The 14,188-nt window shown below is 50.0% G+C and overlaps 1 protein-coding gene across 2 annotated transcripts in view; it reads left to right on the top strand.

Moving 5' to 3' along the window:
- SOGA1 (suppressor of glucose, autophagy associated 1) overlaps positions 1–13,191 on the top strand; it is a 69,578-nt gene extending 56,387 nt beyond the window's left edge. The window contains exons 14-15 of one of the 2 annotated variants that reach the window (XM_045295137.1): positions 5,518–5,550; positions 5,723–13,191. In XM_045295137.1, the coding sequence (XP_045151072.1) occupies positions 5,518–5,550; positions 5,723–5,875 (186 nt within the window). In that variant the 3' untranslated portion in view covers positions 5,876–13,191. The remainder of the gene's footprint in view (positions 1–5,517; positions 5,551–5,722) is intronic. The other variant, XM_004697973.4, reaches the window with a different exon arrangement.
- Positions 13,192–14,188: the final 997 nt, after the last annotated feature.

Genomic DNA, 14,188 nt, shown 5'->3' on the forward strand with positions numbered 1-14,188 from the left:
TATATATATATATATACAGCGAGAAGGAATATAACAACTAAGTAGTCCACACAGTAGTACAGAGGGTTCAGTTCAACTCACTTCCATGGAACAGTTAATGTACTTCAACTCACACGTGATGCCGGATCCAAGGTCAAGGAGGCTGACAGAGGAGTCCTCCCCTCTGGCAAGGTAAGCAGTCTGCCACAGTCAGCAAACAGCGGAGGTGGGGTTGGGGGGTCAGCAACAGTCAGTAGCTCGGGGAGCTTAGCGAAGCAAGCCCAGATGGGATATTGAACTCAAACGATGCAAGGCAACCTGCCACCAGCCTCAAGTTCAAGCATTGTAGGCACCAGCAGGGGTGTGTGGAGATGCAGGTCTTGAAGAAGCCTCAAGCTCTAGCAACATAATTCATGGGTTGTCCTGGCCCATAGGTAGTGTAGCTCACAGGTTGGGGCAGAGAACAAGCTCCAGCAGCAGCCCCTGAGCTCCAGCACACTCCAATCACCAGAGAGCAAGAGAAGAGGGCGGCGGGCCTTGCAGAGCTGTTTAGCTCTTTGCCCTCCAATCAAATTGTGACTGATTGATCCCACGTGTTCCTTTTGGCCGGGTTGTCACAATAAACCTAACTATCATACTGTACTTGTTCAATCTGTATGCTATACAAATAATCTGAGAAACTGGTTTATATGAAAAGAATGTGCATCAGGATTGGAGGAAGGCTTATTAATAACATTCAGTATGCAGATGACATAACCTTGCTTGCTGCAAGTGTGGAAGACTTGAAGCACTTGCTGATGAAGATCAAAGTCAGCCTTCAGTATGGATTACAACTCAATGTAAAGAAGACTGCCAGGGGCTTAAGTGGAGAGCAAATGTTTTGAGAATGACGAGGGCAATGAATGTACAAATGTGCTTTACACAATTGATGTATGTATGGATTGTGATGAGTCGTATGAACCCCTAATAAAATGATTTTTTAAAAAAGAAGACCAAAACCCTCACAATTGGACAGTAGGTACCATCATGAAAAATGAAGAAAAGGTTGAAGTTGCCAAGGATTTTGGCTTGCTTGGATCCACAATCAATGCTCATAGAAGCAGCAGGCAAGAGATCAAAAGATGCTTGTGTTTGGTTAATCAGCTGCACAAGACTTCTTCAGAGTGTTGAAAAGCAAGGAATTTCCTTTGAAGACCCAAGCCATGGTATTTTTAATTGCCTCAGATGCTTATGAAAGTTGGACATTGAATAAGGAAAACCAAAGAATCTATGTGTTTGAATTGTGGTATTGGCAAAGAATATTTAGAGTTGTGTGGGCTGCTAAAAAGACAAGCAAATCTGTCTTGAAAGAGTTACATCCAGAATACTCCTTAGTGACAAGGATCACAAGACTTCATCTCACGTACTTTGGACAAGTTGCCAGTAGAGACCAGTTCCTGGAGAAAGACATCATGCTTGGTAAAGCCGAGGGGCAGCAAAAAAGAAGGCTCTCTAGGAGATAGATTGCCACAGTGACTCCAACAAAGGGCTGAACACACCGCAACCACATCCTTCTTTCAGAAATAAAGTTTTCATCATCTCCTCTACCAACCTCCTGAAGAAGTCTGATTTGTCTTTGTCTCGGGTCCGCTCCGCTTTCTCAAGTGTTCTGCACGGGTTGTTTTTTCAGTGTTCCAGAATGCTCCTTTCTCCCTCTCAGGTCTGTGAACATGCTGCTCCTTCTGTCGGCAATACTTAGGCCCTCGAGGAGATGGATGGACACAGTGGCTACAATATGGGCTCAGGCCTAGGAACAATTGTGAGGATGGCACGGGACAGTCCATTGTTCGGTTCTGTCACGCATGGGGTCGCCGTGGCTTGGCATGGACTCCATGGTACCTCACATCCACAGTGAGCATGGCTCCAGGAGCCTCTTTCCCAGAGATTGTTAGCGTGCCAGGGGGCTCCCTGTTCTCTGGCCACCCCGTGGTGTGCTGGAGACAGTTGCGCACACCACTGTGTTCAGGAACATGACCGTGGTAGTTTGAAATCAGCATGGCAGGAAGATTTCCACCCCCAGAACCGGCAAGCCCTACAAACCAGAGCTTCTTGGGATCCTCCAGAAAGCAAGATGCTGAACAGGGCCCTTCCCCACCAAAACGCCACCCATCACTGCTCACCTTTCCTCTGAGTTTTTTCTTCTTGCTCTCCTCACGCTTGAATTTATCCTGATACACACCTGATTTAGACAGGGATTATTTACACACCTTGAATTTATCCTGATACACACCCGATTTAGATAGGGATTATTTGCACACCTTGAATTTATCCTGATACACACCCGATTTAGATAGGGATTATTTACACACCTTGAATTTATCCTGATACACACCCGATTTAGATAGGGATTATTTACAGACTAGCGAAAGAATGCATTGAGGTTAGGTTTATGGAGGTCCCCTCGAAGGCTGTCGGAGGATCTCACAGAACTCGGGGCCGGGGACCACAAAGCCCTCAGCAGCTTCCCTCTCCTGAACTTCATTTTCTCTGCTGTCTTCCTCCGTTCTTTGTCCGCTGCTGCATTTGCACAGGCCTTGGCTGGCTGGCCCAGCTCGGGTTGGATCACATCCTTCAGCTTAAGCACCTCACAGAGCACAGACTCAAAGCTTCTGGCCCAATCCCACAAAAAGGAACTCTGATCAGTCCAGCCTGACTTGGGTACCCCATGGTCCAATGAGCTGTGGCCGGAGGTGGTACCATACACATAGTTTGCTGTACACTCAGGAATGGTTGGAGGTGGGGGGCTCAGGGAAATTGAGAAAGGCTGGGGGTGGGAGAGGTTGGGGAGCCCTGGTGGTGCAGTGGGTTATGCATTGGGCTGCAGATCACAAGGTCAGCAGTTTGAAACCGTCAGCTGCTCTGCAGGTGAAAGTGGGGGCTTTCTAAGCCCATCAAGAGTTACAGTCTTGGAAACGCACGGGGCAGTTCTACCCTGTCCTTTGGGTCACGATGAGTCAGCATTGACTCGATGACAGTGAATTAGGTTTTGGTTGGGTGTGTGGTTGGCCCAACAAAACCACTTGGCTTGTTCCGTACGTCTAGGTGGTTTCTAGTTTTTCTCTAATACGGATATGAGAGAGTATCTTGCTGCAAAACTTTCCCACAGTTCCTATTATTTCCCTAGGCTTGAGTTGCTAATATGGGATTGTAGGATAAAAACATAGGTTTTTAAAGTATCTGGTAAATGTGCCAAATTGTCTTTCAAGGGTGTGTGTCCCATTTATACTGCCCTTAGTAGTGGGTGCACACTTGATTCTTTTTAACTTTTTTTTTTTTTTTAATTTTATTGGGAGCTCTTTTATTTTTTATTTTTTTAATCGTTTTATTAGTGGCTCATACAACTCTTATCACAATCCACACATACATCAATTGTGTAAAGCACATTTGTACATTCATTGCCCTTTTGTTGCTTTCTTTTTTTTATTTTTATTTTTTATGAATACACTCATCAGTGCTATACCACATCCTGGATTTAACATCCCTTCCAAGTGGCCCTTCTGAGAGGGGCTGTCCAATTATCTTACAGGTGGGTTTTGGGTCTCTACTACTTCCACGCCCCTTCACATCATTTGGTTGCTTGTTTTTGAACTTTTGATCCCTCTTCCAGTGGACACCTCATGATCACACAGGCTGGCACTTCCAGTGGGCACCTCATGATCACACAGGCTGGCAGTGCTTCTTCCACGGGGTCTTTGTTACTTCCCTCTTAGAGGGCCGCACATTTAACTACAAGCCTTTAAGGCCCTAGACACTGCCTTTTTATATCAGGGCACTATCAGCTTTCTTCACCACATTTGCACCCATTTTGTCTTCAACATCTGTCCTGTGATTATCATACACCTGACAAGTGATTAGCACACAATGCCACATTATTAGAACAAACCTTTCTTGTACTGAGGTAAGATTTAAGTAGAGGCCCAAAGTCCATCTGCTTGTTTCATATGTATGTGTGTATGTGTGTGTACATATATATACACACAAGTACACCTATTTTTATATATTTACATATATATACTTCCCCCCGCCTTCTTTCCTTTTGCTTTTTTCCCTCCAGCCCCACCATCATGTTTATCCATTGTTCACCTCTCAGTAATTCCTCTCAGATACAACTTGATTGAGCAAAGACGACCAGCAAAGCTACACCCGCCTCACCATCAATTTTAGAACACTTCCTATTCCCCTGTACCTGTCATTGTTGGCTCCCTGCTCACCTTCTGACTCCAATACATTTCATTTTTAAAACTTTCTTTAGCTTTTAGAAAAATTTTTAAAACTTCATAGAGCCTTATTGATAAATGTTCTTTCAATGACATATATATGTGCATATACATTTTATTTAAGTTTAATATCTGCTTGGAATCTTGGCACCCCTCATGCTGAGCCTCTGTAAGCCTACAGCTCATTGTGGTCTCACACACTGAGCATGCCCAGGTAGCCTGCATCAAGACACAGCAGCACAGGCCGGCTAAGTCGTAATAGGGTACTCTTCAGTATGGGAATGGGAAATGCTACCTGCCGACTCAGTAGTTCTCTTTATAGGATTATAACCTATGGAAATATTCTCAGAGGTGGGAAAAGATACTTATTTCTGCAAAAAAAAGGTTCTATTACTAATAAAAATCTCTCACATTTATTGAGTGCCTAACAAGCCCATTGGGCTGCAATCCTCATGGTTGACAGTTTGAAACCAGCAGCAGCTCGGCAGGAAGACCGGCCTTTCTACTCCTTAAACAGTTACAGTCTCGGAAACCCACGGTGAGCCCCTACCAGTCAGCATTGACTTGATGGTTGTGAGTGGATCGGACCTATGCCAAGTGTTTGACAAGCCTTACCAGATTTGACCCTCACACCAACTTTGAAGGCTTCTTGACCCTTCGTTTGGTGAGGAGGAAATCAAAGGCTCAGAGACGTTAAGTGCCTTGTCCAGGGTCACACAACCAGGGAGTGGAAGGTCTGGGATTTGAACCAAGCAGCCTTTTAACTCCTGTGTTTGAATCTGTGTTGTTAATAGTTAAAAAAAAAAAAAAAGAATCTACCTAAATGCATATCAAAAGTAAATTAGATCAGTTGGTCAAGGTATTATCTCCCAGTGGAATAAATAAAAATTAAAAACAAAACTCACTGCCATCGAGTTGGTGCTAATTTATAGTAAGCCTATAGGACAGAGTAGAACTGCCCCGTGAATTTCCGAGACTGTTAACTCTCGAAGGGAGTAGAAAGCCTCATCTTTTTCCCGCAGAGCGGCTGGTGGCTTTGAACTGCTAACCTTGCAGTTAGTAGCCCAGCACATAACCCACTATGCCACCAGGGCATGGTGGAATAATACACAGCCATTAAAATGGAGGGCCAGACATACATGGAGGCAAGAGAGTGTTTCTGCTCTGCAAAGTTAAAATATCGCTCTGTAAGGTAAGTTCATTATGTGTTCGCTGTCATTGAGAATTTATCTTTCATCTGTAGGACCAGGACAAAGTGCATTTTCTTTTCTGTTTATTCCAGAATTTATTGCAGGGAGCATTGTGTATTTCTAAGGTGAGTAGAGAAAAGAAAAAAAAAAATCAGTTCCCAGAGGGGCTGCAGCCCCTGAGAATGGATCTTAGGGATGGCTGCGTTCTAATTCCTTCCCTGGATGGCCTTCCCTGGCCTGACCCTGGGTGGTCAGTGCCTCTTGGCTCCTCTTGACCGCCTCCCTCCTTTTTCCTAGGATGCTGTTTGTGACTGCAGCGCCCAGTCTCTGACCTCCTGTTTTGCTCGGCCATCCCGCTCTGCCATCCGCCACTCTCCTTCCAAGTGCAGACTGCACCCTTTGGAGTCCGGCTGGGGAGGGGAGGAAAGGGCAGCCCCCCCCAGCGAGTGACAGAACAGCTGAGCACCCCGCCTCAACCTGCCTGCCCTGGGGAGCGGGAGAGAACCAGCGGAGGCGAGGCGGGGGGCCATGCTCTCTGCATCCCCTCCCCGTGGAGGGGCCACAGCTGCACCACTGCCAGAACACAGCTGTCACATCAAGGTAAAGCAGGGTTTTGTGGTGACCACTGGGCGGTGATCTCTGACTTCCCAGGAAAGACAGCAAGTGGGAGAAAGACCAAAATGGGACTTTGGAAGCGTCGACAGAGAGATCTAACAGGACCCTCTCCCTGGGTCCTAAGATGGACCAGGCCACCCTGGCCTGGTTCCACCTCATAACCTCTTCTTGGAAGATCCGAGGAAGGGCCACACTTCGGCAGTGCCCTGAAGGAGAAAGGGCTCACAGCTCCTCCGTGACGACCACACACCCCTTCCCTGGGAGAGCAAACTGCAACAAGAAGAGCAGCCCTTGCGCTAGGACTCAGCCCATAGCTCCCGGAGGAGTTGATCCCCATCCAGGGCCCACCCTTCTCATCAGGGCTGCTACCTTCCATCCCGGCTGTCCTGGGCTGCTGTGACTCTAGGAGGTATGATAGGGCTGGTCGTCGGGACCAAGTAGCTGCCTGGAATCCTGGAGCCCTGGATCTCCCTGCTCACAGCCTAGGTACAGCACTGATCTGGAGATGAGGTGGGAGCGTGTGAGGCTCAGGGCCTGAAGCCATTGGAACTGCCCCCCTTGCCAGGATGACGTGGGGGAGGCCCCAACTTTCATTCACACTGACAGAAGCAGGTTAGACTTAGTCTTAAGACCTGGTGCACACACAAAGGCCTCAGCGTCCACTGCCTTGACCTTGGGCCTCTTTCCCCGCAGCCTGGAGGGGGCACCACATTGTCACCCTGTTTACATCCGGGGGCTGGTGGAGGACAAAGCTATTTCCAGTTAGAACCTTCTGATTGGCCAGGTTAGGGAGCACTCTAGGGAGGAGGTCAGTGAGCGTCCCGGACCCCCCAGTAGAGTGGGGCTCAGAAATGCATTTTTGTTTATTTGAACTTTCAAATAAGCACCCAGATTGCTTATTTTAATTTTCCTTATTATAATATTTAAGGTCGTTTACTTTATTTTAATAATTTAATTTACCCCTAAGTTCCGAAGGTAATTTATTGGAGGTTGACATGTACTCTTGCCACTGGCACAAAGGAAGACTTCTAACACCGTGGACAGGCTTGGGGTCCCGATGGGGACAAGGTAGCTCAGCCGCTCAGCTCAGGTCTCCTGGCTCAGGTTCACAGGTCTCTGTTGGCCTGCTCCCCCAACACCACTGACCAGTTAGCTACAGAGGACACGTGGTACTTGCCCTGCTCCCCGAGCTGTCAGTCTGTAAATGCTCGCTGACATAGTGGAGGGCTGGACTGACATCAACCCATTGGCAGCGAGTCAGTTCTGACTCGTAGCGACCCTACAGGGCAGAGTGGAACTGCCCCTGTGGGTTTCACAGACGGTAACGCTTCACACAAGCCCACTGCCACAGCTTTCTCTGGGGACGCAGCTCGGTGGGTTAGCCCTGCGGACTCTGATTGGTAGCCAATGCTTCACCACTGCACGACCAGAGCTCCCTTGGGCTTCCCAGACGCTCCCATGTCGCTTCTCGTTCCCCTCCCTCCGACACCACCTGGAGTGAGTGAGCCAGCCGTAAATGGCTGAGGCTGTGGACGGAGAGCGGGAGGCCCTGCAGCTTCCCGAGTGAGAGCACACAGGCCAACTGACCTGCCAGAAGGCCTCTGATGGCAGCTTTGCGCGTGGATCCCAGAGTGCCCACCTGCCGCAGTTCTGGCCAGCCGGCCGGCCTTTCCGCTCAGCTTCCTGGCTCTTCTCCCAGGCCCGACGCCACTGCCTGCCCTTCCCGTCACGTGCGTGGGAGCTGCCGGAGCGATCCAGCCGATTGTGATGTGGGTGATTAGATACGGCTCCCCGGTGGTGTCCGTCCACTCCTTTTGGTGGCACACCTGCTCATGTAGGCACGGCACTCCTGGCATCCCCGAGCGGGAGCACCAGGATGAAAACAACGTTGTCAGTGGAATTTCCCATCAGGAAGACCCAAAGCCAGCAGCTTCTCTAGCTTTTCCCCAGGACTCGAGGCACCCTGTACCCCCACCTGCCATCACCCTGACCTGCCCTCTCAGGGTCACGTGGACCAGCTACCCCAGTCCTTCCTCTTTTCTCCCATCGGCAGGCCGGCAGGCTCTGGCCAGTCTCACCAGCCACACCCCTGTGCCATCTTGACCTGTGGGCCGGTGGAGCCGGGGCCCCATCGCCAGAGGATGCCACTGCTCCCTAGCCGGTGACTTCACAGAGGCTTCTCCCAGGTTAGCTCCAGGAGAAGGCACTCACAGCAGGCACAAGTCACCAGAGGCCTTCTGCCACCTTTCTGAGTTACAGAGGGCCAGGGAGGCTGCCCTCCAAGCCTGGGGGCAGAATTCCCATGAGACCGGAAGCCTTCCACCTACAGACCGACCGCTCAGCCTTACCACCGTCTCGTCCAAGATTGTCCATGCTGTCGTCTTGCCTGGCCCCCAGCTAGCATCGTGTCGGAGGCTCTAGCTCGCAGTGTCCCATAAGCCCCCGTTTCTGGTTCCTGCATGCCACTGTGCAAGACCATGCCTCGCCGTTCTTACCGAAGCCTCTGGACCCGGGCTTTCAGCGGGTTCAAGATGTTACATGTAAATATTGATTTGGTTTGATTTTTAGCATTTTAATTGGTAATGGATTGTGTTTCTTTTTGTGGGGTGGGGGGATGGTTTGTAAAAGCTCTCTACTCTTCTGGAGTGTAATTTCTAAGTCTGATTTGTTTCTTCAAATGCCTTTTAAGTCTTGGTAACATTCCCAAAGCAGAAAACTGCCTGACCCACAGCAGGGATTTCTGTGGGGGTTTGGGGGTCCTGGGAAGGAATGCTGCCCTTCACCCACCCCTCTCTCCTACTACCCTTCTGCCTTTTTAATACCCCACCCTTTCCCCCTTTCCCCCCCATTCCCATTCTCTACAACCAAAGTCTTGAGGAACCTTGGGGTCCAAGTCCCTTAGAGTCTCTCCTTGGCTTGGGTCCATGGGTTGGCACCAGTTGATTAAAGAGAAGTGGCAGAGTAGAGGGTGGGGGTGGTCAGGGTTGACTCTAAAATGGGCAACTTCGCATTTCTTTTATCTGACCTTTCTCTGAGACCCTCCTGGAAGAAATGGTGTCTGTATGAAATGAAATTTCTTGAAATGTATGAAATGTCTTGAAATGAAAATCAAACCATTTTGGTTCATCAGTGGGTCTTGGGCTGTGCGTCTGTAAGGTATCCAAATCCAATTCTCCATCTCCCTGCCAACCGTTTTTCCTAAAGACTAACCCAATTTAAAAACACCTTTACAAGGTCTTGCTTCTCTGAACTCAAAGTGCCCCACCCCCTTTTGATCTCCCCAGAAACTCTCCTCCACCAGCTGCCCTCCCAGGTGCCTGCAATCTTACCGCTGGCTTTTGTGGACAAGGCCAAGGGCCTGAAGACTTGATCCTCCCACCCCTGGACAGCCAGTGTGGCTCCCCTGGCCCACACTCATGCACCTTTCGTGGTTTTGCCATTCAACCTGAGCACACCCAGCTTCTAGGCCCTACTTCCCCCCTTCCCCTCATCCAAAATGCCCTTCCTCTTCCAGTCTCCTCAGCCCTCCGAATCCTTCCTTAGAAATCACCATCCCCAGCACACCCAGCCGAGAGCACTTTGCTATTGAGAAATGACTTCCCTGCCCCCATCTCCTTCAGCCCTTTCCAGACCAGCTCGAGGAAGCAGCCTCGGAAGGAAGGGTACAGTGCTCCCATCGCAGAAATGAGACCGAGGGGCAGGTGTCATCCCAGAGACACCCGCCAGAAAGGCACTGAGTGTTAGGCTAGAACCTTGGGCTGCCAGATTCCCCGCTTCCCCAGTTCAGCTCTGCCTTGCTTCCTGTGCAAACCTCACTGAGGGCTTTCTTGGAGTACAAACCACCAAAGTATGTCACTGAGCAACCCCCGAATGGAACAGGGCCACTTGGAGTCCCTGATCTCCCTGGGGGCCCTTGCATCAGAATCTGATAAGAGTTCATGAAAAATGCAGCTTTCTGGTCCCCACCCCAGACTTCAAGGCCAGGAATCTGCATGGTTAACAAGCCCATAGGGAGAGCCTCTGTCATCCCTGGCCACCCCATTTGTGTCCACCGTTTTTTTAAATCAGTAACCATGGTGCGCTCTCTCCAGAAGAGCACCATGCTAGGAGTATGGAGTCCTGGTCCTCAATCCAGCCCAGAAAACATCAGAGGCCATTTACAGTCTGAAGTGCTAAGTGTTCAATAAGAAAACAGAAAGAAGTCAGAAGGCAAAAATTATTCCCCAATGCTCCCCGAGATTATTCCCACAATCACCCCCATTAAGTTTTATTCTTGAATTCCCGGCTAGGCGCAGTAAAAAGAGAGACACATCAGGTTACATAACTCTCCTCGTCCAGTCCAGGAAAGCAAGCAAGTGTGCCCCAGGATGTAAATCCTACTAACTTTATAATATGTCTTTCAATGCACTGAGCCAGTTGGTGTATAAACAGGTGAGCCCTAAGATAATCTAAATGTTTTCCAGATGGCTTTTTAGAAAATAACAAACTGCCAGCCACTTGAATGAACTTGATCAGATCACTCAAGGCTGTTGTATGCCTCAGTTTCCCCAGCTATAAAGTGAGGGTCAGGCCCTTCCTACCTCATGTGGTGGTGGTCAGGACCAAATACAATACTGTGCCTACGAGTCTACTTGGAAAAGCATAACGTTCTACACAAAGGTAAAGGGATCTGAGTTGGACCCAGCCCATCCGTGCTCCGGCCCTGGGGGTGTACATGGACACCAGCCCTCTCACAGTGAATGGAAAGGAGCCACAGATCATCCGGCCCAACCCAGATTCAAGCTGAGGATTCAGAGAAGAGAGAAACTCACCCCAGGTCACACACATCGAACCAGAGGCAGGGCCAGAACCAGAGCCCACCCAGGTGACTGGATGCCCAGCAGGTGCTGCATCGCCAATGGTGAATGAGCCCCTGCCCTGACTTTCTGTGGCCCTGGGTGACTCCCTTTCTCTCTGGGCTCAGTCTGTTTGCTCCCTTCCCACCCTCTCTTGTATCATTCCCCCCACCCAGCTTCTCCTCCTCGCCTCTTCCGCTCCTCTGGCAGTTTCCTACCAGCAGGTCCAGGTCCACGGTGGGGTTTTCCTCTGCGAAGTCCCAGGATACTTGCAGCATCTGCCACTCGCCCCTCCCAGAGTGGCTGGCCCAGCATTGCTCCCTTCTGGGTTTTCCTGTCAACGCCTGCATTTCTCCCACCTCACTTTCTTGTCCCACCAGAAAAGTACCTGAGTGTGTGGTCTCCCAACTCTAGTATTTTCCCTCAGATTGGGTGGTACATCCTAGGTTCTAATGTTTGTTTATTTTGTATTTCCTCACACCCAAGGGGGCCCTTCCTTCAATACTGCAGGCAGCCCTGCCTGCCCTTCTCATTGGGCTCCACGCAGCCCCAACCACATCCTCCCCAGCTCCGGTTCCACCTCTAAGCACATTGACTTCCTGTCTGCTCCACCTCAGCACTTCCCATGGAAGAGGAGGAGGAGGAAGAGGATGTGTGTGTTTGACACCCTCCAGTGCTTCTCCTCTCCTCGGAGTTCCACCACCTACAGGGTACTGCATCCTGGCAGAACTGACGGCTAACTCTGACCCGCCCTTCATTCCTCCCAACAGTATACGAAGTCTGCAAAGTCCATGGGCCCAAAAAGCAAAGGGGTTAGGGGACTTGATATTGGGTCCGAGTCCCCCACCACTTGCCCTGCCCACCCTCTTCTTCCCTTGTCTATCCCACTGGTCCTGTTCCCCATTCTGCCTTCCCTTTCCCAGCCCTCTGGACAAAGGATACTTTTTGGTTTCCTTTAAGCATCCTTGAAGGGACCAAGGCGTCTTGAGGGGTAGTGGGTGCCTGGTTTCCTTGTCACATCCCATTCTGAAGCCACTCAACCTGCTCTCAAGGATAAGGGCCTGGCCTGCTTGAATCTAGGATTCTGTGACCAGCACCAGGATTGGGTCCCTCTCATGGCCTGGAAGCCTTGCAGCACCATCCCCTCTCTGCTGGGCCCTGGAATCCCATCTCCTCTCAGCTTTGCCACTGATCTCTGTGCCTTTAGTTTACTTCTCTGAACAGGGGGCTCACCACACGACCCTTGGGGTCCTCTAAGGCTGGACCTTACCAGCCATGCCCCAGGTCCCTGGGACTATCCAAAGGTACCAGGTCGCTGAGGTTGATGTGATCAGAGGTATCATTCCAGCCCAGTGATTCTCAAAGCATAGTACTGGACCACATCAGCACCCCCTGGGAACTATTAGAAATGCAAGTTAGTGGCCTCACCCAGGCCCACTGAATCAGAACCTCTGGGCTGGGGCCCAGCAATCTGGGTGTCAACAGCCTCCTAGTGATTGACTCGAGAGTTGGCACCTGGTGATGGAGACTACCAGTTGGTCCACGTAGAAACAACAGCCTTCTCTGGTCTCCTGAGAGATTAGGAATCCACCTTTCCAACCAGGGGTCTCTTTTTGGAAACTGGAGGACAGAGAGAAAAATCCATTTCTCTTTGGCTTGCCCCTGGGCTGGCTCTGATCACCTCTCCCACTTGTCTGGATTTTATATAAGGCTCCGTGGGGTTGCGCTAGCCTGGAGTCCTGGGGAGCAGGAGGTGACAAATCCTGTCTGTCCATCTCGTGAGAACCTCACAATGAGTCCAGTGGCCTCCCTCCAAATAGCAAGAAACCTAACTCCTCAAGGAAAGAATCTCCAGCCGTGCCCACCCCCACCCCCCAAGAAAGACCTTGTAGATGGTGCCAAAAATCAGCTCCAAACCCCAGAGACTGGGCAAGAGATTCAGAAGCTATCCTCTACCTGATCCTTCTGCCTAGAACCCCGCCAATACTGTGAAGCCCCCTTTCTGCTTGGCCTGGTTTCCTGGTGGTGGTCCTGCAGTCGTGGGCCCTGGGGGACCCCCAGGGAAAAGGCCTTGGAAGGGAAGGGACCAAGGGCATCCTTGGGCCAAACTGTTCTCCTCGCCTGTTGTTCCCCACACTGTCTTCAAAAGGCTCCTTCCCCAGAATGGATTGACTGCTTAGGATGACCATGGCCCAATCCACCAGCTCTCCCCACCCCGATGTCTTATTTCAGACATGAAAATAACTGTACAGTGTAAACTTACAAAGGGTTTTTAATGGTTGTAGATTGGAAATAAAGTATGTCATATGAACAGTTTCCATGGGCTTGGCCTCCTCTCTGGTCTCCTTGGCAGGTTGGGTGGGGCCCCAGGAGATTTGAAACCTGACTCTATCCCACCTCCAGCTGCTTGGGAATTGGGAAGGTCCGGGAATGCCAGAGCCAGCTGGCTGGTTGGGGTCACTTGGTAGGGGCCACCATGTGTCCCCAACCACTGACTGCTGACACCGCAAAGAGTGCTCAAAAGCATTCAAAAAGAAGATGGAATTGTGAATCCTTCTACCCTTCTTTAAAAATGCATCATATGAAAAAAGGATATTTTCCACATATTCCTTATCTATTGCAATTATTTATCAGAAAAATATCACATATAAGTTTTATGGATGAGGAATTCAGGGCTTGGGTTCCTAATGACTCAGCCTCTCATGAGTTGGTAGTTCAGGTGTCGATCAGACATTCAGTCATCTGAAGATTGGACTCACATTTACTGGCAAGTCAGTGCAGGCTGTGGGCAGGCGGCCTCAGTTCCTCACCATGTGGGCTCTCCCTGGGGCTGGGTGTAGGTTCTTATAACAGTTGATTTCTTTTTTAACTCTTACAACAATCCATACATCTATCGTGTCAAACACATTTGTTAGTTGATTTCTTAGAAGTAGTTGAATTCCCCAGAGCAGGATGAAAATCAGAGTGTTGTTTATGATACAGCTTTGAAAGTCATACAGTATCATTGCTACCCAAACCTTACTGGTTATACAGATACCCTTTTCAGTGTGGAAGGGCAGGAGCATCAGGGGTAGGGGGTCATGGGGAGCCACGTTGGACTGTAGCAACCACCTACTGTTTATAACTCCTCTTTTTTGAGGGCCTCACAGCAGTCCAGCCTCTGCTAGGCACTGGGAATACAACAGATGGTCCTGGAAGCCAAGGTCAGTGGCAGTGTGGAGTTGAGGGTGCCAGAGGAGCCGAGAGGAATCGGGAAAGGCTTACGGAGGAAAGGACAGCTGAGCTGAGGCTGCAGATGGGAATGCTGACAGAG

The sequence above is a fragment of the Echinops telfairi genome, unplaced genomic scaffold (genome assembly GCF_000313985.2).
Source record: "Echinops telfairi isolate 266 unplaced genomic scaffold, ASM31398v2 ScPeMD7_5592;HRSCAF=6446, whole genome shotgun sequence".
In the NCBI taxonomy this organism is placed as follows: Eukaryota; Metazoa; Chordata; class Mammalia; order Afrosoricida; family Tenrecidae; genus Echinops; species Echinops telfairi.